Below are 24,700 nucleotides of genomic sequence, written 5' to 3'. Positions count from 1 at the left end.
GGGTGCAGTGAGAGGGCAGTAACTGCAGGGTGCGCTCTGTGTGCAGTGAGAGGGCAGTAACTGCAGGGGTACTCTGGGTGCAGTGAAGGGGGCAGTAACTGCAGGGGGTGCTCTGTGTGCAGTGAAGGGGGCAGTAACTGCAGGGGGTGCTATGGGTGCAGTGAGAGGGCAGTAACTGCAGGGGGCGCTCTGTGTGCAGTGAGGGGGCAGTAACTGCAGGGGTACTCTGGGTGCAGTGAAGGGGTAGTAACTGCAGGGGTACTCTGGGTGCAGTGAAGGAGTAGTAACTGCAGGGAGTGCTCTGGGTGCAGTGAGAGGGCAGTAACTGCAGGGGTCCTCTGGGTGCAGTGAAGGAGTAGTAACTGCAGGGGGCGCTCTGGGTGCAGTGAGAGGGCAGTAACTGCAGGGGGTGCTCTGGGTGCAATGAGAGGGCAGAAACTGCAGGGGGCGCTCTGGGTGCAGTGAAAGTGCAGTAACTGCAGGGGGCGCTTTGGGTGCAGTGAAAGGGCAGTAACTGCAAGGGGGTGCTCTGGGTGCAGTGAGAGGGCAGTAACTGCAGGGGGCACTCTGGGTGCAGTGAAAGGGCAGTAACTGCAGGGGGTGCTCTGGGTGCAGTGAAGGGGCAGTAACTGCAGAGGGTGCTCTGGGTGCAGTGAGGGGGCAGTAACTGCAGGGGGTGCTCTGGGTGGAGTGAAGGGGCAGTAACTGCAGGGGGTGCTCTGGGTGCAGTGAAGGGGCAGTAACTGCAGGGGGCGCTCTGGGTGTAGTGAGGGGGCAGTAACTGCAGGGGGTGCTCTGGATGCAGTGAGGGCCCAGTAACTGCAGGGGGCACTCATGGTGCAGTGAGGGGGCAGTAACTGCAGGGGGCACTCTGGGTGCAGTGAAGGTGTAGTAACTGCAGGGGTACTCTGGGTGCAGTGATGGGCCAGTAACTGCAGGGGTCGCTCCGGGTGCAGTGAGGGACCAGTGACTGCAGGGGGCGCTCTGGGTGCAGTGAAGGGGCAGTAACTGCAGGGGGTGCTCTGGGTGTAGCGAGGGGCAGTAACTGCAGGGGGCGCTCTGGGTGCAGTAACTGCAGAGGGCGCTCTGGGTGCAGTTAGGGGGCAGTAACTGCAGGGGGTGCTCTGGGTGCAGTGAGGGGTCAGTAACTGCAGGGGTTGCTCTGGGTGCAGTGGGGGTGCAGTAACTGCAGGGGGTGCTCTGGGTGCAGTGAGGGGGCAGTAACTGCAGGGGCACTCTGGGTGCAGTGAAGGGGCAGTAACTGCAGGGGGTGCTCTGTGTGCAGTGAAGGGGGCAGTAACTGCAGGGGGTGCTATGGGTGCAGTGAGAGGGCAGTAACTGCAGGGGCACTCTGGGTGCAGTGAAGGGGCAGTAACTGCAGGGGGTGCTATGGGTGCAGTGAAGGGGGCAGTAACTGCAGGGGTACTCTGGGTGCAGTGAGAGGGTAGTAACTGCAGGGGTACTCTGGGTGCAGTGAAGGAGTAGTAACTGCAGGGGGCGCTCTGGGTGCAGTGAGAGGGCAGTAACTGCAGGGGGTGCTCTGGGTGCCGTGAGAGGGCAGAAACTGCAGGGGGCGCTCTGGGTGCAGTGAAAGTGCAGTAACTGCAGGGGGCGCTTTGGGTGCAGTGAAAGGGCAGTAACTGCAAGGGGGTGCTCTGGGTGCAGTGAGAGGGCAGTAACTGCAGGGGGTGCTCTGGGTGCAGTGAAAGGGCAGTAACTGCAGGGGGTGCTCTGGGTGCAGTGAAGGGGCAGTAACTGCAGAGGGTGCTCTGGGTGCAGTGAGGGGGCAGTAACTGCAGGGGGTGCTCTGGGTGGAGTGAGGGGGCAGTAACTGCAGGGGGTGCTCTGGGTGCAGTGAAGGGGCAGTAACTGCAGGGGGCGCTCTGGGTGTAGTGAGGGGGCAGTAACTGCAGGGGGTGCTCTGGATGCAGTGAGGGCCCAGTAACTGCAGGGGGCGCTCTGGGTGCAGTGAGGGGGCAGTAACTGCAGGGGGCACTCTGGGTGCAGTGAAGGTGCAGTAACTGCAGCGGGCACTCTGGGTGCAGTGAGGGGTCAGTAACTGCAGGGGGTGCTCTGGGTGCAGTGAGGGTGCAGTAACTGCAGGGGGCACTCTGGGTGCAGTGAGGGGTCAGTAACTGCAGGGGGTGCTCTGGGTGCAGTGAGGGTGCAGTAACTGCAGGGGGCACTCTGGGTGCAGTGAGGGGGCAGTAACTGCAGTTGGTGCTCTGGGTGCAGTGAGAGGGCAGTAACTGTAGGGGGCGCTCCGGGTGCAGTGAGGGGGCAGTAACTGCAGTTGGTGCTCTGGGTGCAGTGAGGGGCAGTAACTGTAGGGGGCGCTCCGTGTGCAGTGAGGAGGCAGTAACTGCAGGGGGCGCTCTGCTTGCAGTGAGGGGGCACTAACTGCAGGGGGCACTTGCCCCTCACTCTCCCCAGATGCTGTTCCGAATCCCAATTCCTGCTCAATGCTGGGCATTGCTTCTCTGTCTCCTCACTGGCCTCTCTCCAGCCTCAGGTTGTCTGATACAGTGATTCTCGTTCCTGTCTACGTTAACACCAGACTTAACCATTCCAATGGCGGCCTGTTGGACTGTGGATTCCACTTCAGCTCATTCAAAAAGCTCGTCCATGTCCCTGTCCACAGCCAGTCCCATCACCCCTGTCCTGACTGACCTTCACCAATTCCCAATTCAAGCTACATTTTAATGTTCTCACCCTCTACTTTTTAATCGTCCCTGGTATCTCCCCTCCTTATCACTATATTTCATTCATCCTCATAATCTTCTGAAACCTCCCAGTCCTGAAATTATTTAAATGGCTCGATTGTCAGAAGCTGTGGCTACCTGACCCCTGTGTTTTCAGTTAAAAATCACACAACACCAGGTTATAGTCCAACACCTAATGATAGTATCACCTGATGAAGGAGCATCGCTCCGAAAGCTAGTGTGCTTCCAATTAAACCTGTTGGACTATAACCTGGTGTTGTGTGATTTTTAACTTTGTACATCCCAGTCCAACACCGGCATCTCCAAATCCTCTGTTTTCAAGTTCCCTCCATAAACCTATCCTCTAAGGATTAGATTAGATTACATTACATTACAGTGTGGAAACAGGCCCTTCGGCCCAACAAGTCCACACCGACCCGCCGAAGCGCAACCCACCCATACCCCTACATTTACCCCTTACCTAACACTACGGGCAATTTAGCATGGCCAATTCACCTGACCTGCACATCTTTGGACTGTGGGATGAAACCGGAGGAAACCCACGCAGACACGGGGAGAATGTGCAAACTCCACACAGACGGTCGCCTGAGGCGGGAATTGAACCCGGGTCTCCGGCGCTGTGAGGCAGCAGTGCTAACCACTGTTTTGTTTAACTGTCCTGAAAACTGTCCGCTGATTCCTTCAATGGTTATTGTCAAATTTTGTTCAGTAATGCTCCTTTGAAGAGGCTTTGGAAGTCTTGCTGTGTTCAATGTGCAATATAAATGCAAGTTATTATTGAATTGAATGAAGTCTTATATTCCTGAAATGTGATTTGATTGCACTTGTAATCCAAACTGTATCACCCTAATTCAACAGATGATCAGCTTTAACAAACATCTCTGCAATAGTCAGGTCTGTGGGGAGATATGAAGAAAATGAGTGAAACAGAGGAATTTTTACAACGGTTTGATTTTTGGCACCAGAATTAAAATGCTCACACACTCTTTGAGTTGTGATACCATTTCAGACGCATGGGGCTCTGCATGGTGTACAGACGGCTTCACAGAAAATAACAATTGACAAGCGAGGTACAATGATGATTACATATCAAAAACAGTTCAACGTTTGCAAAACTTTAAGACATTGTTAAGTTGTGGAAGAGGTTATGGAAATGTGTTAAAATCAAATAGAGAAATGCAGATACTGGAGATGGGATACAAAAACAGAAATTACTGGAGAAACTCAGCAGGTCTGGCAGCATCTGTGGAGACATAGCAGGGACAACATCTTGAGTCCGTTCCGGAGAAGGGTCACTGGACCTGAAACACTAACTCTGCTTTCTCTTCATATATGCTGCCAGACCTGAATTTCTGTCTTTGTTTCAGATTTTTAGTATCCACAGTTCTGTTTTATTTTAGATATTTATTACAGTAACTATTACATTCGTTATCAACTCTACGTTCCACAGGCACATCAATGTCTGGGCAGCATTTTACAAAGAGTGGACCTTGCTTCAGTAGAGTGTCATGTTTCAGGAGGTCTAAGGTAAGATGGAGAATGAGATGATGAGATGGTGAGTGTATCTCTACAAGGTTTACTGATGTACTGACCACACAATGTAATATATTTTATGGATGTTTGCCGACAACACAACACTAATTAATGCATGCACGCAGTACCTGATACACTGTTTCATTAAAATAGTATTGTTTGTTATTTGTAAATATTTGTAACTGGTTTTAGAAGAGATCTCACTGCTAATGTGTAGCTATGGTTTGTAGATCACTGGTCAATGCAGAGGCAACACAAGTATCTTTGTGTGCAACAGGTTTATTTACAAGAGTTTTAAAATATCTCAGTAACCTAAAATGTCTTCCCAGGCTCAGGTTCTAGAAGTTTCTGTAGTGTCTGTTTATTTTGCTCCGAGTCCACCTGGAGGCTTAACCAATCAAGTTTGGTGAGCATAGATTAGTTAGCGTATTCACATGATCCAGCACAATATCATTGAGGATTACATATGAACTTTGACTTGCATTGAAAATAAATCATTGGCATTTGAATGAAATACTAGTGTCAGAGAAGTATCTGAGCTGAAAATGTCAACTACACATCCTCCTGCTCCCACCTTATCCCAGCACTGTGCCACATCTCACCAGCATTTCTGCTCAAACCAATTTAAAACATCTCCTGGTGTCCTCTGGTTTCAATCAATACTCGTTCTCCAGCACAAGGTACCAGCGAGAGCTCTTCACACTGGATTCTGCACATGCCACAATCACACCCATCAAAAATTACACTCACACCAAAACCAGTCCATAGACCAAAACTGGTCATTCACAAAACGTCATGCATCCACACTCACAGAAAAACACACATGCAGCAAACAGCCACACCCACCAAACCCATAGAGCCCTCTCCCTGGGTTTACTGAGTGACTTGAATGAGACTGGATTATAAATATATATATTTTAAACACAAATTGAGAATACAATGTAAGTGTACAGTGTTTTAATCAGGTTCAATGGAAGCACCGAACCATCATTTCCACATCTGTGAGGTTCTACAATCACCCCCAGCACCGATTCCCCACAAACAGATCGATCAGAACCAATAGATCCAGGGAGGGATCCAGTGAGGACTGGAGGATTATTTCAGAAGGGACAGAGGGTTAAAAGATTTTGGGATTATGGGATGAATAACAGATAGAGCTCAGTAAGACTCATGGGACAGAAAGATAAAATTCTCAATAGTTAAAACATGGTACAGAACTATTCCATTCATAATTAGTAACTGTCCCTCCAAATTACAAATTAAATACAGAATATTTGAAAGTGCAGAGCACAATTATAAAATGCACAATTAATAAGAAGGTTCATATATAACTGATAGGATTTGATCATCCTTCAAGCCTATTGTTTAGGTTCTGACGAATACAGAAACAATCAGGAGGATGATGAGCACAGCCATGGCAATAGACAGCAGCACAGTAATCACTACCATCGCCCCACTCCGGCCCGAGAAACCTACGTCAATGTCATTGAAATCCATCGCTGTAGAAGGAAAACACATCAATAAATTAACAACAGCCTCGTCCTCATGGCATCCACCATCCACACATCCCTTACACACTCACAGTTCACACTCCAATCCACACATCCCTTACACACTCACTGTTCACACTCCAATCCACACATCCCTTACACACTCACGGTTCACACTCCCTCTACACATCCCTTACACACTCACGGTTCACACTCCAATCCACACATCCCTTACACACTCACTGTTCACACTCCAATCCACACATCCCTTACACACTCACGGTTCACACTCCCTCTACACATCCCTTACACACTCACGGTTCACACTCCAATCCACACATCCCTTACACACTCACAGTTCACACTCCCTCCACACATCCCTTACACACTCACGGTTCACACTCCAATCCACACATCCCTTACACACTCACAGTTCACACTCCCTCCACACATCCCTTACACACTCACGGTTCACACTCCAATCCACACATCCCTTACACACTCACGGTTCACACTCCCCCTACACATCCCTTACACACTCACGGTTCACACTCCAATCCACACATCCCTTACACACTCACGGTTCACACTCCAATCCACACATCCCTTACACACTCACGGTTCACACTCCAATCCACACATCCCTTACACACTCACGGTTCACACTCCCTCTACACATCCCTTACACACTCACGGTTCACACTCCAATCCACACATCCCTTACACACTCACGGTTCACACTCCCTCTACACATCCCTTACACACTCACGGTTCACACTCCAATCCACACATCCCTTACACACTCACAGTTCACACTCCCTCCACACATCCCTTACACACTCACGGTTAACACTCCCTCTACACATCCCTTACACACTCACGGTTAACACTCCCTCTACACATCCCTTACACACTCACGGTTCACACTCCCCCTACACATCCCTTACACACTCACGGTTCACACTCCAATCCACACATCCCTTACACACTCACGGTTCACACTCCCTCTACACATCCCTTACACACTCACGGTTCACACTCCAATCCACACATCCCTTACACACTCACGGTTCACACTCCCTCTACACATCCCTTACACACTCACGGTTCACACTCCAATCCACACATCCCTTACACACTCACAGTTCACACTCCCTCCACACATCCCTTACACACTCACGGTTAACACTCCCTCTACACATCCCTTACACACTCACGGTTAACACTCCCTCTACACATCCCTTACACACTCACGGTTCACACTCCCCCTACACATCCCTTACACACTCACGGTTCACACTCCAATCCACACATCCCTTACACACTCACGGTTCACACTCCAATCCACACATCCCTTACACACTCACGGTTCACACTCCAATCCACACATCCCTTACACACTCACGGTTCACACTCCCTCTACACATCCCTTACACACTCACGGTTCACACTCCAATCCACACATCCCTTACACACTCACGGTTCACACTCCCTCTACACATCCCTTACACACTCACGGTTCACACTCCAATCCACACATCCCTTACACACTCACAGTTCACACTCCAATCCACACATCCCTTACACACTCACTGTTCACACTCCAATCCACACATCCCTTACACACTCACGGTTCACACTCCCTCTACACATCCCTTACACACTCACGGTTCACACTCCAATCCACACATCCCTTACACACTCACTGTTCACACTCCAATCCACACATCCCTTACACACTCACGGTTCACACTCCCTCTACACATCCCTTACACACTCACGGTTCACACTCCAATCCACACATCCCTTATACACTCACAGTTCACACTCCCTCCACACATCCCTTACACACTCACGGTTCACACTCCAATCCACACATCCCTTACACACTCACAGTTCACACTCCCTCCACACATCCCTTACACACTCACGGTTCACACTCCAATCCACACATCCCTTACACACTCACGGTTCACACTCCCCCTACACATCCCTTACACACTCACGGTTCACACTCCAATCCACACATCCCTTACACACTCACGGTTCACACTCTAATCCACACATCCCTTACACACTCACGGTTCACACTCCAATCCACACATCCCTTACACACTCACGGTTCACACTCCCTCTACACATCCCTTACACACTCACGGTTCACACTCCAATCCACACATCCCTTACACACTCACGGTTCACACTCCCTCTACACATCCCTTACACACTCACGGTTCACACTCCAATCCACACATCCCTTACACACTCACGGTTCACACTCCAATCCACACATCCCTTACACACTCACGGTTCACACTCCAATCCACACATCCCTTACACACTCACGGTTCACACTCCCTCTACACATCCCTTACACACTCACGGTTCACACTCCAATCCACACATCCCTTACACACTCACGGTTCACACTCCAATCCACACATCCCTTACACACTCACTGTTCACACTCCCTCTACACATCCCTTACACACTCACGGTTCACACTCCCTCTACACATCCCTTACACACTCACGGTTCACACTCCAATTCACACATCCCTTACACACTCACGGTTCACACTCCAATCCACACATCCCTTACACACTCATGGTTAACACTCCCTCTACACATCCCTTACACACTCACGGTTCACACTCCAATCCACACATCCCTTACACACTCATGGTTCACACTCCAATCCACACATCCCTTACATACTCACTGTTCACACTCCCTCTACACATCCCTTACACACTCACGGTTCACCCTCCCTCTACACATCCCTAACACACTCACGGTTCACACTCCAATCCACACATCCCTTACACACTCATGGTTCACACTCCAATCCACACATCCCTTACACACTCACGGTTCACACTCCAATCCACACTCACGGTTCACACTCTATTCACACATCCCTTACACACTCACGGTTCACACATCCCTTACACACTAGCTGTTGACATTCCCTGAGGTCAGGATGCGGGTCAGGGAGGGTACAGATGTGGGTGGGAGGAGGGATGGTGAGAGATGGGGGTGAGGATGTGGGGTGGGGCTGGGCTGTGAGGACAGCTGACCCTCAGCACTACCAGGACTCAGTGACTTCATGTATCAGCTGAAACCTTACACAGCATGATCCCAGCCATGTTCACCAAAGGGTGGGGGGGAAGCAAAGGAGGGGTCTGGGATCTTACTGTTTGGAGATTACGGAGTCTGGGTGAGTGGATGGGAATGTCAGACACAGCATCAACACTCCAGCCTGGCTCTTGGGCTGTGAAGCTCCCCATAGTCAAACAGCACCCTGGCACACAGTGTTGGGTGGGGGTGGGTACAGGGAGAGTCCTGGGGTGGCACAAGTGGGTGAACTGGGTAGCTGCTCTCCAATGTCGTGCACAGTCTCAAATACAAGGTGACCATTGGGAAGAATACTCACGTGAGGTGGTCGTGAACTGGAGGGGATTACTTTCCTCGTTGCCGATACGATAAACCACACTGCAACGAAACAGAACACAGGACAGGTTAAACCCAGCCAGGGAGTGAGGGTGAGATACAGTAAACAGAGGGAGACAGACAACGAGACTGACACAAAGCGAGAAAGAGAGAGAGAGAGACTGACTGAAAGGTAAAGAGAAAGAAAGATAGAAAGAGTGTGAGATAGACAGTGACAGATGGAGGGACAGAGAGGAAGTGAGAGGGAGACAGTCAGAGACAGATGGAGCAAGAGATGAATAAAGAGAAAGTGACAAAGAGACCGAGAAAGAGAGAGATGGTGAGATCGATAGAACAAAACAATCCTGTTGAACCTACCAGGAGCAGTGGTTCAGAGACAGACAACTAATTCACAAGACTTTCAGGGAGCAGTCAATGGTCCTGTTTGTGGCTAGATCAAGTTGATTGCGTTTTGAATCCAGCCAGAGATTTTTGGGATAACTTGCCTGAGGAGCAGTAGCCCTTTGATCTTTCCTTCTTTGCAACTTCTGTCAGTAATGTGTGTGAGCTCAAACCCCACTTTTCCACTCAAGGAGGGCTCCTGAAGAGGATTTCAGAATCCACCTCATTGTCTCCTGCAAAGGGAATTCAACCAGCTACAACTGCTCCAGAAAATGCCCCAGTGCCAACAGCTTATATCTGCACAATAACCTCAGGGGGTCCAGCTCATATACTACAATCATGATTTAGAGTCATAGACTCATAGAGATGTACAGCATGGAAACAGACCCTTTGGTCCAACCCATCCATGCTGACCAGATATCCTGATCTCATCTCCTCCCATTTGCCAGCACCCGGCCCACATCCCTCCAAACCCTTCCTATTCATATACCCATCCAAATGCCTTTTAAGTGTTGTAATTGTACCAGCCTCCACCAGTTCCTCTGGCAGCTCATTCCATACACGTACCACCCTCTGTGTGAAAACGTTGCCCCTTAGGTCTCTTTTATATATTTCCCCTCTCAACTTAAACCTAGGCCCTCTAGTTCTGGATTCCCCCACCCCAGGGAAAAGACTTTGTCTATTTACCCTATCTATGCCTCTCATGATTTTATAAACCTCTAATGTCACCCCTCAGCCTCCGACGCTCCAGGGAAAATAGCCCCAGCCTGTTCAGCCTCTCCCTATAGCTCAAATCCTCCAACCCTGGCAACATCCTTGTAAATCTTTTCTGAACCCTTTCAAGTTTCACAACATCCTTCCGAATCTCCCTTTCTCCTGAGTTTTAACTGTGACCTGACCAAAGTACTTTTACATTAACATTTTGCAGAGTTTTCAGTTTTGTTGTTTATCCTCAGGCTTGTATTTGTTAGTTTTGGAGGAAGTAATGTTACATTTATTTGCAATTTGTTGATAATCTTTGCACCTTTGTTGAGTAAGTTTTATTTGTAATAAACCAGTTTTTCAATTAACTTCTTTCTTGACTGACTTGTATGAAACCTAGAATCCTTGCAGTGTGGAAGCAGGCCATTCAGCACACACATGATTCTAACCTTTTAACCCTACGTTCCCCGTGGCTAATCCACCCTAACCTGCACATCTTTGGATTGTGGGAGGAAACTGGAGCACCCGGAGGAAACCCACACAGACATGGGGAGACTGTGCAAACTCCACACAGTTGCCTGAGGCTGGAATTGAACCTGAGTCTCTAGTGCTGTGAGGCAGCAGTGCTAACCACTGAGCCACCTTGTCCACCTCAAAATATGTAGGCCATCATCCCTGGGTGGTGTCAAGCCATCAACCTTCTGGTTAACAGCTGTACGCACTGACCCATCACACCACAGACACTGGCATTAGCTAATAGTTATGTGGTGTTATGACTCATAAAGGAGTTCTGGGAGCCACTTGATACAGCTGAGCAAGAGAAGAGGTCAGGGAAGATCTCGAGGGCAGTGCTAGCTTGGTGAAGCTAGCTAGCTGTGAAAAGCTGGGACTGTGTCTGTCAGTAATTACTGCAGTGTAGTGTCCAGAGGAGTGTAATCCCGGAAAGGAAGGGAACCAATTAAACCAGCAACAGCCGTGGAGACAGTCCATGACAGAGTGGAACTTCATGGAATTTTGAATCCAAGTCATCAACAGTAAACAATTGCGAAGTTTTAATGGGATTTAATGACCCACTGTGTCACTAATGTCTGGCAGGATTATTGAGATATTGGTGAGATCTGTCTTGGCTATTTAATGTGTTTTGTGGGATGTTTGATCACAGTTTATTACTCATACTAACCTCCCATTGGTTGAGGGTGTTAGAATAGAAGTCATATCCATCTCAAAGGACAAGGGTAGCAGATAAATGGGAACATCACCACCTGCAAGATCCCCTCTGAGCCACTCCCCATCCTGACTTGGAAATATAAGGTTGTTGCTTCACTGTCACTGGGTCAAAATCCTGGAATTCCCTCCCGACTAGCATTGTGAATCTACATTGGTACCAAATACTGCAGCTCATTGAGAAAGCAGCTCACCAACATCCTCTCAGGGGGCAACTAGGGATAAGCAATAAATGCTGGGCCCAGTTGGCGACACCCACTTCCCGTAAGTGAATAAAAACGTTATATTTACTCATTGTAGATTGTATTACTGTTCAAACTTTGTAGAATACAGTTTACCGTTGTTTGTTCAAATCTGTGAAATCTTGTGTCTTTATTTTGTCATTAATTCTCCTTACCTTCTGTCTACTGTCTACTAATCCCTCGCTAGATCATAACATAAATTTGGCAGTGTCATCCACAATTATAACGAGAGAGAGAGAGAGACAACAGAGTGAGAGAGGACAGAGAAAGAGCAGAATGAGAGAGATGGAGAGCGAAGGGGAGCAAGGAAGAGAAAGAAAACAGAGAGAGAGAGAGAGAAAACAGTAATGGGGGAATGTTTCTGGAGAGGCAGCAGTTAATGATGAGGGGATGGTGAAAGTGGAGGTTTGTGGGGAGTGGTGAGTATACGCTAGGGAGAGGATGACAAGGAGGATGTGAAGGGGAGTAGAGTAAGAAAGTTTTAAACTAAGGATTGACTTGTCCCAGGTGGAAATGACAGAACATGTTTGAAACACAAGGTTTTCATTTTGAGGAGTGGTCTGAATGATCTTCAAAATGATGAAAGATACCCCCTGGGAACAAGGGGGAAAATCTCCATTTAACTACGTTTTATTTTTTATTATTATTTAGAGATAGTTTTTTATTGTATTGTTGTGAGTGTATTAAAGAGGTTTTATTTTTGTAAATTTTATATGCTCTACGCTCGGGATGTTCTGGACAGGGTTTCCCCTCCCGAGGGATCTCGGATTGGCCCAGATGATTATGGTTGATCAGTCGGTTAAGTGGTGCACCTGGAATGTCAAGGGGAGTAATTCGCCAGTCAAAAGGAAGAAAATATTATCAAATCTTAAGAAAGAAAGAGTTGATACAGCTCTCCTACAGGAGACACACCTGTTGGATAAAGAACACTTGAAATTACGACAGGGCGGATTTGATCAGGCCTTTATTTCTTCTTTTAGCTCAAAAAGTAGGGGAGTTGTTATTCTTGTTCGGAAGAATTTCCCTTTCAAAATCCTAAAATCAGATAAAAGACGAATCTGGACGATATATTCTGATTAAAGCCCTTATAAATGGAGAGGAATGTGGGATTTTAAATTTGTACTGCCCCCCAGGCACATCCCTTTAAATTTATAACGGAAGCCTTCTCAAAACTGATGGCTCTTGGTGCCCGTCATACAATTATAGGGGGAGACTTTAATTGTATTATGGATCCGGAAATAGATAGGATTCCCAAGAGTACTGCAGGAGTATCTCTCAGATCTAGACAATTGGTGGATTTGAACAAAGAATTAGGATTAGTAGATGTATGGAGATGTCTTCATCCACAGGGCAGAGATTTTTCTTTTTACTCTAATCCACATAAATGTCATACGAGAATTGATATGTTTTTTGCCCCCTCGATTTTTAAAATTCCATATCATCCTGTAAAATAGGCAGTATAGCAATTTCCGATCATGCTGCTGTATATATGGAAATCAAGGCGAGGAACAATGGGACATCCCCTCGGCATTGGCGTGTGGACCCCTTCCTAATGAAAGACAATAAATTTGTAAAGTACTTCTCTCAAGAATTTAAAACTTTTTTAGAAATTAATTCAGGTACGGCTAGCAACCCATCAATGATGTGGGAGACCATCAAAGCTTACGCGCGAGGTTTGATCATCTACTCAGTGACCCAGAAAAAATTAAAGGGAGAACAACAACGTCTGCTCGAAGCTCGCTTAAAAGCGGCTGAAACAGCTTACGCTGACAGACCTTCTATTATCAAATTGCAAAGGATTACGGCCCTTAGGACAGCTCTGAATACCACACTTACCCAAACGGCTAAGAGGGAAATATTATTTGCAAAACAAAGGTTATATGAATTTGGCGACAAACCAAGTAGATACTTAGCATTTCTTGCAAAGAAGAAAAAGGCCCCTCAAACTATCACGTCTATCAAGGAAAGTACGGGTATTCTGCCTCATGATCATAAAAGGATTAATGCAATCTTTAGAAAATTTTATTCTGATTTATATAAATCGCAGGATTGTGAAGACAGGACTAGGAGGATGCAATCACTTTTTAAAAATTTGACCTTTCCGGACCTAACTCCGGAACAGGTATCGGTCTTTAATGCTCCCCTAACACTCCAAGAAATACTTGACACAGTCAGGCAACTTCAGAGTGGGAAGGCACCTGGCCCAGATGGTTTTCAAGCTGAATTCTATAAAGAATTTACAGGAATATTGGCTGGCCCACTTATGGACATGTATAACTACGCATACAGTCAGGGCTGTCTCCCGCCTTCGCTGAAAGAGGCAAATATCTCTCTTATCCTTAAAAAAGGAAAGGATCCAGAAGATTGCCCGTCATACAGACCAATATCCTTGCTAAATGTAGATTTTAAAATCCTTTCTAAAACGTTAGCATTGAGACTAGAAAGGGTACTGCCACATATTATAAAGGAGGATCAGACGGGGTTTATTAAGGGCCGTAGATCATCCAATAATATTAGAAGGGTTTTGAATATGATTCAAGCCTGCCATCAGGGAAAGATACCAGGAGTAGTAGTCTCATTAAATGCAGAAAAGGCATTCGATAGGGTTGAATGGTCATATTTGTTTTACACATTGGATAGGTTTGGTGTTGGAAAGGTGTTTATCAAATGGGTCTCAACATCCCAAAGCAGTTGTGGTTACCAATGGATTAGGTTCGGATAGCTTCAGTGTGGATAGGGGCTGCCGTCAGGGATGTCCTCTCTCACCATTGTTATTTACGCTAATAATTGAACCACTAGCAGAAGCTATACGAGCTGATCCTAATATAACGGCCCCAAGGATTGGTACAGGTAAACATAAAATTACCCTTTATGCAGATGATGTTCTTCTATTCCTCAGTAATTCTCTGATGTCTGTGCCTTGCTTAATCCAAGTTATTAATACATTTAGTTCATTCTCAGGCTATAAAATTAATTTCTCAAAATCGGAGGCTATGCCAATGGGTGGCCTTGCTATGATACCCCATTTAGTGGACGGATCCCATTTTCCCTTTCGGTGGTCCCTGGAGGGTTTCTTATATTTAGGCATTTTTATTACTCCAGTATTTGGTCAGTTGTATAAGGCTAATTTTGTGCATTTACTGGAAAGGATAAGGCAGGACCTCCAGCGATGGGGAGACCTTCCAATTTCCTGGTTGGGTAGAATAGCACTAATTAAAATGAATGTCCTGCCCCGTCTCCCATACCCTATGAGAATGCTTCCGGTGATGCTACTGAGGCTGGCACTACGTAAATTATATGGCTGGTTGGGTTCCTTTATCTGGAATCATAGACGGCCCCTCATTAAGCTGAAGAAGCTACAGCTTCCACAGGCAAGGGGAGGATTGGACTTCCCAGATTTTAGGAAATATCAGTTAAGTTCCCTATTAAGTTACATAGCTGATTGGGTCTTGTCTGATCCACAATCAATCTGGTTGGACATCGAGGCCTCTCAAGTAAAATACCAACTTATTAACCTTTTATTTTCAGACAAGAGGAAAATCATTACAGATCACTGTAAAAACCCTATAATACTAAACACAATTAAAGCTTGGAATATAATGCGGCAAAATGAGGGCAATTCACATAAAACATCCCCCTATGCGCTGATAGTAGGAGCATGGGGATTCCAACCGGGGTTTACAGATGCCACTTTTAAACTCTGGAGATCCAGGGGATCTCATGTCTTGGGGACCTATTTAAAGAAGGGGTCCTGATGTCTTTTGAACAGCTGCGTCAGAAATTCGGATTACCCAATGGAGACCTCTTTCGATACTTCCAAATTCAAGATTATATACAGAAGAAGACTACGTTATCAGATAGTTTTTATAAATCAGATAGAGAATGTAGAGTGCTATGGCCAATGGGGGTATCTTCCGTCAGTATTATTTATCATTTACTACATGATGAAGTATCGGGAGATATGGACAATCTGCTTAAAACATGGGATCAGGATTTGGGACTAGAAATCGCTATAGAAACGTGGAATGACATTTGGGAAAACGCCAGAAGAATCGCCATCTGCAACAGAACCCAGGCTATCCAGCTGAAGATACTTCATAGGGCCCATATAGCACCGGATCGATTGGCAAAATTTAAGGCAGGAGCATCTCCAATGTGCCCCAAATGTAAAATAGAGGTGGGCACTCTTGTACATTGCCTATGGACCTGTCATAAGATCCGCAGATACTGGACTAAAGTAGCAAGTACCCTGACAGAAACTTTAGGAACGGAAATTAAAGTGGACCCCGTATCTCTCCTTTTGGGCTTTTCGAACTTTCCCTCCCTAGATATGCACGGGAAGAGACTATTTTCTATTCTCTCTTTCTGTGCAAGGAAAAATATTTTGGTAAACTGGGTGGCTGAGGGCCCCCCTGGACTTACAAATTGGCACAGATTAATTATGGAATGTATTCCCCTTGACTTCCTTACAAATATGGTGCACCGAAAGACCGAATTATTTCATAAAATATGGCAGCCCTTCTTGAATTCTATAAATACAGATATTTCGGCTATTCTAACAAGGGCTTTTATTTAATTGAGATTACGAACCTGGCTGGTCCGGGGCCCCTTGGGAGAGGAATCCCACACGAATACGGGTTTTGTTACATTTGATGTTAACACATTCCGAGCATGTATCTCACTACCCAATTTCTGTGTTATCTGTTGTTTTTTTTTCTCTTTCTCTTATTTGAATAATGTAAGAGACTTAAATATACACTCTGGTTAGTTGTAGGTTAGATTAGTAGTAAATTGAGTTTTTTTTTCCCCTCGGTATTTTTCTTTTGTTAAATTTTGGTTATTATATATTTAAGATTTAATTGTATATCAATGTTTGTACTTGAGAGTTTTGTTTATTTTTGTAAACTTGTAAAAATGTTAAATTTCTAATAAAAATATCTAAAAAACAAATGATGAAAGATTTTGATTTCATGGAGACACGAAATCCAATAGGGTATTCAGGAAGGGCAAAGCCAGAACATGGAAAGCACTATCGCAGGAGTGGGTGAAGCAAGTGATTAGATGTACTTAGGGGGAACACTAGACACACTAGTGGTGCCATCACTCACCTGTCAATCAAAGACCCATGTTCTGGGGACCCTGGTTCAAATCCTGCAGTAGCCCATGGTGGGATTGTCAATCCAATAAAAATCTGGAATTTGGAATCGATGAGTGGCGATTCTTATATAATCCCATCTGGTTCACTAATGCCCCTTAGGGCAAGAAATTACTGCCCTACGTGTGACTCCAGATTCTAAACCACCCTCTGGGGAATGAGGAATGGTCATTAGCAAGTGTCACCCACATCCAGTGAATGAATTTAAAGGAACAACAGGAGCTGAGAATGGGGTTAGTGGAGGAGTGGGCAGAGGCTGAATGGCCTGTTGCTGACAGTCTGTCCTGTGTAATCCTGCCCCTCTGTCTCAGACAGGGGACCATGTTTGCCCTGTGTTAATGCTGTGGATTCCGATACTCACTTGTATTCTGTGTTCGGTTTGAGATTTGTCAATTTGTAACCCAAGTTCAATGTTTGTCGAACATCATTAGCATCAGACACGATAGTGACCAGCCCTCGTTTGAATCGACAGATTGGGTTCCAAAAACTTTTCTGTTTCGGTCCTGCAGGAGAATATGAACAAATGGTCTGAATGGGAGAGTGAAGCAGGAACACAGTGTGGAGTGTATCTGGAGGATTGAGCAGAGGTCAGACATACCTGGGCCTCCTGTATTGTTTGTAACATTGACCATCACTTGCTGATTCGAGAACCTACATTGTGGCAGGTTCACAAGGGCTGACATTGAACGGACACTTCCAACAATGCCATCGTCATCTTCGTTCGCCAAAGAAATATTAAAAGCTGTTAATACAAAAAGGCAAAGTGAGTTTCAAAACTACTGAACAAAACTCTGACTCCTTTGACAGGTCTCATTAAATTGCTCCAGTCTCTGGTCTCCAGACAAACAGGACTGGCTTGTGGAAGGGTTTCTAATAAAATCTTGTGAAGTGATTCAAACCATTTATAAAATTTGGAGGGGGTGTCAATGTCTTGCACGGTGACCTCCTGAGTCACATGCCTATGTAAACATGTCACACTGTAATCACAACCTCTCTGGCACCTCCTGAGCCTGCAGTGTCAGCTTCAAACTTTCCAGAAGTTGGAATGACGCTGTTCTTTCAATCTCACTGGCTCAGTAATCCAGAGGTCACAGGTTCAAAGCTCACCGTGTCAGCTGGGTGAATGTGAACTGAATTAAACAATACAGAAAATAAAGATGGCCTCAGCCACGGCAACAATGAAACTAACATCAACTATTATTAAAACCCCATCTGGATCACCGATGTCCTTTAGGAAATTAAATCTGCCATCCTTACCTGGCCTGGTCTACATGTGACTCCAGAACCACAGCGACGTAGTTGACTCCGAGTTGCCCTACAGAAGCACTCAGTTCAGGGCCAGTCAGAGATGGCCAAAGATTTTGGTCTTGCCAGTGATGCCAAAACCCCACAAAAGGAATCTTTTAAAACTCTCAATCCTTTTTGTAACATTCAGTTACATCAAGGCTGTTTTGTATGTGAACTTCAGAGCCTGATTGACTCCGTCGCTTCAATCCCTTTCCCCATCAAAATCTCAGAACTCAAATGTTCGGGTATTTCCCCACTCCCCCCAAACGTCCAGCAGATGGGTTTTTATGGAGAAGACATTTCATGAATTCCATTGCCTGAGGCAGGGACAAATGTGAAGGTTCTTCCCCATTGGTCAGGCCTTGAACCACAAACCCCTCCCATCTCCCACCTTCTCCCGCCCCCTTACATCAGACAAATCCATCCATCCCAACAATGTCTATAACCAGTTCCATACTTTCAATTTGAATCTGGTTCCTGAACCAGTACACTTCTGTGTAATAATACTGTCAAATCCAAGGGTTTTATCAGAATAAAGATGAATTGGACAATGATAGGTACGTTCTATTTAACCTGCTCAGAGATGTTATCACAGCCTCTGGAGCAGATGGGACTTGAACCCAGGCCTCCTGTACCTGAGGATGTATCTGTCGAGCTGACCGAGTTTACAATGCAGTATGACAGAGCACTCATCCACAATCAGATGCCGTAAAAGCAATGATTAGATTGAGCTGAGGGGATAATTAAAATCCCTGGTAATCCCTGATAATTCCCAGTAATATCTGATCTTTTAGCTCTCTCTTGTGGTAGGACAGGTATAAAGCACCTGGAAGCTACTAATTTTACAGATTTGGCACTTGTACAGAGTTCCTGAATGTCCTGAAGAATGTTATTGCCAAAGGATGATCTTTGAGCAGCTGTCCTTCAACAGGATCCTAGAACTTCCTTCATGACAACATGGTGGGTGATCCTCCCCCACCGACACTCAGTAACAGCAGTGTGTACCATCCCCTCCCCCCCCCACCGACACTCAGTAACAGCAGTGTGTACCATCCCCTCCCCCTCCCACCGACACTCAGTAACAGCAGTGTGTACCATCCCCTCCCTCCCCCCACCGACCCCTCAGTAACAGCAGTGTGTACCATCCCCTCCCCTCCCCCCCACCGACACTCAGTAACAGCAGTGTGTACCATCCCCTCCCTCCCCCCATCGACACTCAGTAACAGCAGTGTGTACCATCCCCTCCCTGCCCCCCACTGACACTCAGTAACAGCAGTGTGTACCATCCCCTCCCTCCCCCACCGACACTCAGTAACAGCAGTGTGTACCATCCCCTCCCTCCGCCCCACCGACACTCAGTAACAGCAGTGTGTACCATCCCCTCCCTCCCCCACCGACACTCAGTAACAGCAGTGTGTACCATCCCCTCCCTCCCCCACCGACACTCAGTAACAGCAGTGTGTACCATCCCCTCCCTCCCCCACCGACACTCAGTAACAGCAGTGTGTACCATCCTCTCCCCTCCCCCACCGACACTCAGTAACAGCAGTGTGTACCATCCCCTCCCTCCCCCCCACCGACACTCAGTAACAGCAGTGTGTACCATCCCCTCCCTCCCCCCACCGACGCTCAGTAACAGCAGTGTGTACCATCCCCTCCCTCCCCCCACCGACGCTCAGTAACAGCAGTGTGTACCATCCCCTCCCTCCCCCCACCGACACTCAGTAACAGCAGTGTGTACCATCCCCTCCCTCTCCCCACCGACGCTCAGTAACAGCAGTGTGTACCATCCCCTCCCTCCCCCCACCGACACTCAGTAACAGCATTGTGTACCATTCCCTCCCTCCCCCCCCACCGACACTCAGTAACAGCAGTGTGTACCATCCCCTCCCTCCCCCCACCGACGCTCAGTAACAGCAGTATGTACCATCCCCTCCCTCCCCCCACCGACGCTCAGTAACAGCAGTGTGTACCATCCCCTCCCTCCCCCCACCGACACTCAGTAACAGCAGTGTGTACCATCCCCTCCCTCTCCCCACCGACGCTCAGTAACAGCAGTTTGTACCATCCCCTCCCTCCCCCCCACCGACACTCAGTAACAGCATTGTGTACCATTCCCTCCCTCCCCCCCACCGACACTCAGTAACAGCAGTGTGTACCATCCCCTCCCTCCCCCCCCACCGACACTCAGTAACAGCATTGTGTACCATCCCCTCCCTCCCCCCCACCGACACTCAGTAACAGCATTGTGTACCATTCCCTCCCCTCCCCCCCCACCGACACTCAGTAACAGCAGTGTGCACCATCCCCTCCCTCCCCCCACCGACACTCAGTAACAGCAGTGTGTACCATCCCCTCCCTGCCCCCACCGACACTCAGTAACAGCAGTGTGTACCATCCCCTCCCTGCCCCCCACCGACACTCAGTAACAGCAGTGTGTACCATCCCCTCCCTGCCCCCACCGACACTCAGTAACAGCAGTGTGTACCATCCCCTCCCTGCCCCCACCGACACTCAGTAACAGCAGGGGGTACCATCCCCTCCCTGCCCCCACCGACACTCAGTAACAGCAGTGTGTACCATCCCCTCCCTCCCCCACCGACACTCAGTAACAGCAGGGGGTACCATCCCCTCCCTCCCCCCACCGACGCTCAGTAACAGCAGTGTGTACCATCCCCTCCCTCCCCCCACCGACGCTCAGTAACAGCAGTGTGTACCATCCCCTCCCTCCCCCCACCGACACTCAGTAACAGCAGTGTGTACCATCCCCTCCCTCCCCCCCACCGACACTCAGTAACAGCAGGGGGTACCATCCCCTCCCTGCCCCCACCGACACTCAGTAACAGCAGTGTGTACTATCCCCTCCCTCCCCCCACCGACACTCAGTAACAGCAGTGTGTACCATCCCCTCCCTCCCCCCACCGACACTCAGTAACAGCAGTGTGTACTATCCACAAGGTGCACTGCAGAAATCCTTAGACAGCACCTTCCAAACACACAACCAATTCCATCTAGAAAGACAAGGGCAGCAGGTATGTGGGAACATCAAACTCTGCAAGTTCCTCTCCAAGACATTCCCCATTCCAACTTGGAAATATGTCACTGCCATTCCTTCAGTGTCGCTGGGTTCAAATCCTGGACCTCCCTCCCTAAGGGCATTGAGGGTTTACCTACAGGACATGGACGTCAGTGGTCCCAGAAGACAGCTCACCCCATTTTCTCGAGGGGCAACCAAGAATGGGCGATATAATGTAAGTAACAAAGCAGCTAATTTACACACAGCAAGATCCTGATGACTTGTTTTGGTGATGTTGTGGGAGGGACACTGGCCAGGATTTTCTTGTGGGATTGACCATGAGGCCCATGTGACTGCTATTACTGAGCAGTCAGCAGAGGGCGCTCAAACTCCATTCTTTATCAAAACTCATGTTCCTCCCTCAATATCAGAAAGACCAGACAGGAAGGGGGGAAGAGAGGGGGAGTAGGGAGGGGGGTGGGAGTAGGGAGGGGGGTGGGGGGGGGGAAAGGGAGGGGGGAGAAAGGGGGAGAGAGAGGGGGTAGGGAGGGGGGGAGAGAGAGGGGGTAGGGAGGGGGGGAGAGAGAGGGGGTAGGGAGGGGGGGAGAGAGAGAGAGGGAGGTAGAGAGGGAGAGAGGGGACGGGGAGAGAGGGGGAGAGGGAGGGGGGAGAGAGAGGGGGAGAGGGAGGGGGGAGAGAGGGGGAGAGGGAGGGGGGAGAGAGGGGGAGAGGGAGGGGGGAGAGAGGGGGAGAGGGAGGGGGTGAGGGGGGAGAGAGGGAGAGGGGGAGGGGGAGGGAGAGGGGGAGGGGGAGACAGGGAGGGAGGGTGGGATGGGGAGGGGGGAAGAGAGGGGGAGAAGGGGGAGGGAGAGGGGGAGAGGGTGGGAGAGAGGGAGAGGGAGAGGGGGAGAGAGGGGGAGGGGGAGAGAGGGGGGAGGGAGGTGGGAGAGGGAGGGGGCGTGGGGGAGAGAGGGGGAGGGAGGTGGGAGAGGGAGGGGGTGAGGGGGGAGAGAGGGGGAGGTGGGAGAGGGAGGGGGGTGAGGGGGAGAGGGAGGGAGGGGGAGGGGAGCGGAAGAAAGCAGGGGATTGAAGGAGGACAAGAGAGGGGGGTAGGGAGAGAAAAGGGAGGGAGGTGGCAAGAGGGGGACAGGGAGGGAGAATGGGACAGAGGGAGGGGGAGAGAGAGGGATAGGGAGAGGGGGAAGAGGGAGAGGGAGGGTGAGAGGGGGAGGGGAGGAGGAGAGAGGGGTGAAAGGCAGAGAGGGAATGTGGGAGAGGAGGGGAATTGTGGAGAGTAGGGGAGGGGGAGTGTGGAGGGGGATGACAGGAGGGGCGAGAAGAGAGGAGGCTAGGGCAGGGGGTGAGATAGGGTAGAAAGGGGAAGGGAAGAGGGGGGAGTGGGGGGAGGAAAGTGGGTGAGAGGGAGGGGGAAGAAAGGGGGTGAAATGGTAGAGAAGGGGAGAGGATAGGGAGGGGGGAGAAAGGGGGAGAGAAAGAAAGGGTGAGTGTGAGAGATCGAACAGAGACAGGGGGAAATGGGGAGAGTGGAGACAGAGAGAGGAAAAGGGGTGGGGGTAGGGTAGGGGAGAGAGGAGATTGGGAGGGAAAGAGAGGGATATGGAGAGGGGGGAGTGAGTGGATGGCAGCGACTGAGGGAGAGAGTGAAGGGGATGGGGAGAGAAGGGGGAAGAGAGGTATGAGGGGAAGAGAGGGGAAGAGAGGGGGAGAGGGGAACGGGAGGGGGAGAGGGAATGGGGAGGGGGAGAGAAGGGAGGGGAGGAGGAGATGGGGAAGGGGAGGGGAGATGGGGAAGGGAAGGGAGAGAGAAGGGAGCGGAGGAGGAGATGGGGAAGGGGAGGGGGAGAGAAGGGAGGGGAGGGGGAGAGAGGGGAGAGAGATCATAGAATCATAGAGTCCCCACAATGTGGAAACAGGCCCTTCGGCCCAACAAGTCCACACCGACCCTCCAAAGAGTAACCCACCCAAACCCATTCCCCTCCCTTATTATTCCTCCTTTACCTCTGGCTAATGCACTAACCTACACATCTCTGAACACCATGGGGTAATTTAGCATGGCCAATTCACCCAACCTGCACTTCTTTGGATTGTGAAAGGAAACCGGAGCACCCAGAGGAAACCCACACAGACTCCACACAGACAGTCACCCAAGGGTGGGATCGAACCCGGGTCCCTGTCCCTGGGAGTCATCAAAGCAGTGACTTAAAATTACATCCTCGTACAGAAAAAGTCAAGTAAAACTGAATGGAGTTTCGTACAAATATCAGGAAAATGTCAAGAAGTAACCAGAAAAGATCAGTAAGGTCAATAAAAAAAACACTTCTGAATGAAGGGGAAAGGAGAGAGGGAGGGAGGGAGAGAGAGAGAGAACAAGGAGAGGCAGATATGGGAGCATGAAAGGGAGAGAGGAAAGACAGAGCAAAAATAAATCGAGAGGTGTGAAAGAGAGACCTGATCGAAACCAGACACACAGCAAAAAACAGAGGGAGATCGAGAAAGAAACGGTAGAATCAGAAACATAGAGAAACAAGTGGGACAAAGGGAGGGACAAGATGAAAGACATTTGGACAAACACAGAGAGAGAGAGAGAGAGGAGATTCTCCTCAGAGTCAGTAAACCTTAGTGACTGTGAGTAAACTTACTTCCAGCGTCAGTGAAGGAGCTGAGCGCCAGGAGGATGAGGAGTTTCATGTTGAGGCTGAGCTGAGAGGTCAGTCGGAGGGAGGTTTCTGTGGAGGGACACCGACTGTCTCCCAATTCCTGCTTCATCCACACAGTGAGCAGGGAAAGCCTTTGCCAGCAGCTCTCTGCCCTGCTCCAGCCAATCAGCAGGCTGGCCCAAAACAGGGCAAACTGGTTCAACAGGAACTGTTCATCTCCTGAGTGAGAGTCCGCACCCAAGCCCCAGGAACCTGCCACAGCCTTCACCAACACTGTCATTCCACACACTGCCCTGGCCCAGAGAAAATCTGCCAGTTACCTACCACCTTTCACATCCTCAGGAGGTTTCCAAACTGTTTCACTGCCAATAAGCAGAGGATGGTGGAGTGTTGTTAACGTGGTAGTCAACTTGCAAACTTGCTCAAAAAGCACAAGAATGAAAGCCAATAGCTGCAAATCAGAAACAGAAACACAGACTGCTGGAGAACATCAACAGGTCTGGCAGCTTGTGTACAGAGAGAAACAGAGTTCATGTTTGAACCCAGTGACCTGAGAACTTGCAAGATAATAAAGACTGGATCTAACAGCAGAGCAGCACTCCCTCAGCACTGACACTCCGACAGTGCAACGCTCCCTCAGCACTGACCCTCCGACAGTGCAGCACTCCCTCAGCACTGACCCTCCGACAGTGCAACACTCCCTCAGCACTGACCCTCCGACAATGCAGCATTCCCTCAGCACTGACCCTCCGACAGTGCGGCACTCACTCAGCACTGACCCTCCGACAGTGCGGCGCTCCCTCAGCACTGACCCCC

General features: G+C 48.8%; 1 protein-coding gene across 1 annotated transcript; it reads right to left on the bottom strand.

Annotated features, from left to right (window-relative positions):
* Positions 1-4,519: 4,519 nt before the first annotated feature.
* On the bottom strand, positions 4,520-24,179 carry upk2 (uroplakin 2). Its single transcript, XM_087976311.1, has 5 exons — positions 23,867-24,179; positions 17,502-17,645; positions 17,265-17,406; positions 9,183-9,241; positions 4,520-5,755 (listed from the first exon to the last, which is right to left on the bottom strand). The coding sequence occupies exons 1-5, from the start codon at positions 24,162-24,164 to the stop codon at positions 5,622-5,624; spliced, it is 777 nt and encodes a 258-aa protein (XP_087832437.1). The 5' UTR covers positions 24,165-24,179; the 3' UTR covers positions 4,520-5,621.
* Positions 24,180-24,700: the final 521 nt, after the last annotated feature.

Source organism: Chiloscyllium plagiosum, unplaced genomic scaffold, assembly GCF_037043375.1.
Source record: "Chiloscyllium plagiosum isolate Xiang-an unplaced genomic scaffold, Cpla_swu_hap1 HiC_scaffold_29, whole genome shotgun sequence".
NCBI lineage: Eukaryota > Metazoa > Chordata > Chondrichthyes > Orectolobiformes > Hemiscylliidae > Chiloscyllium > Chiloscyllium plagiosum.
The sequence above is the reverse complement of the archived record's forward strand: the minus strand, read 5'-3'. Positions and strand labels throughout refer to the sequence as shown.

Excerpts from the sequence above, each read along its gene's own strand:
- upk2 (XM_087976311.1), bottom strand. The coding sequence starts at position 24,164 with ATGACAGTGTTGGTGAAGGCTGTGGCAGGTTCCTGGGGCTTGGGTGCG. Across the intron at positions 17,646-23,866 it reads CTCCTTCACTGACGCTGGAA|CTTTTAATATTTCTTTGGCG; the intron begins GTAAGTTTACTC and ends TTGTATTAACAG. Across the intron at positions 5,756-9,182 it reads CCAGTTCACGACCACCTCAC|CGATGGATTTCAATGACATT; the intron begins GTGAGTATTCTT and ends TTCCTTCTACAG.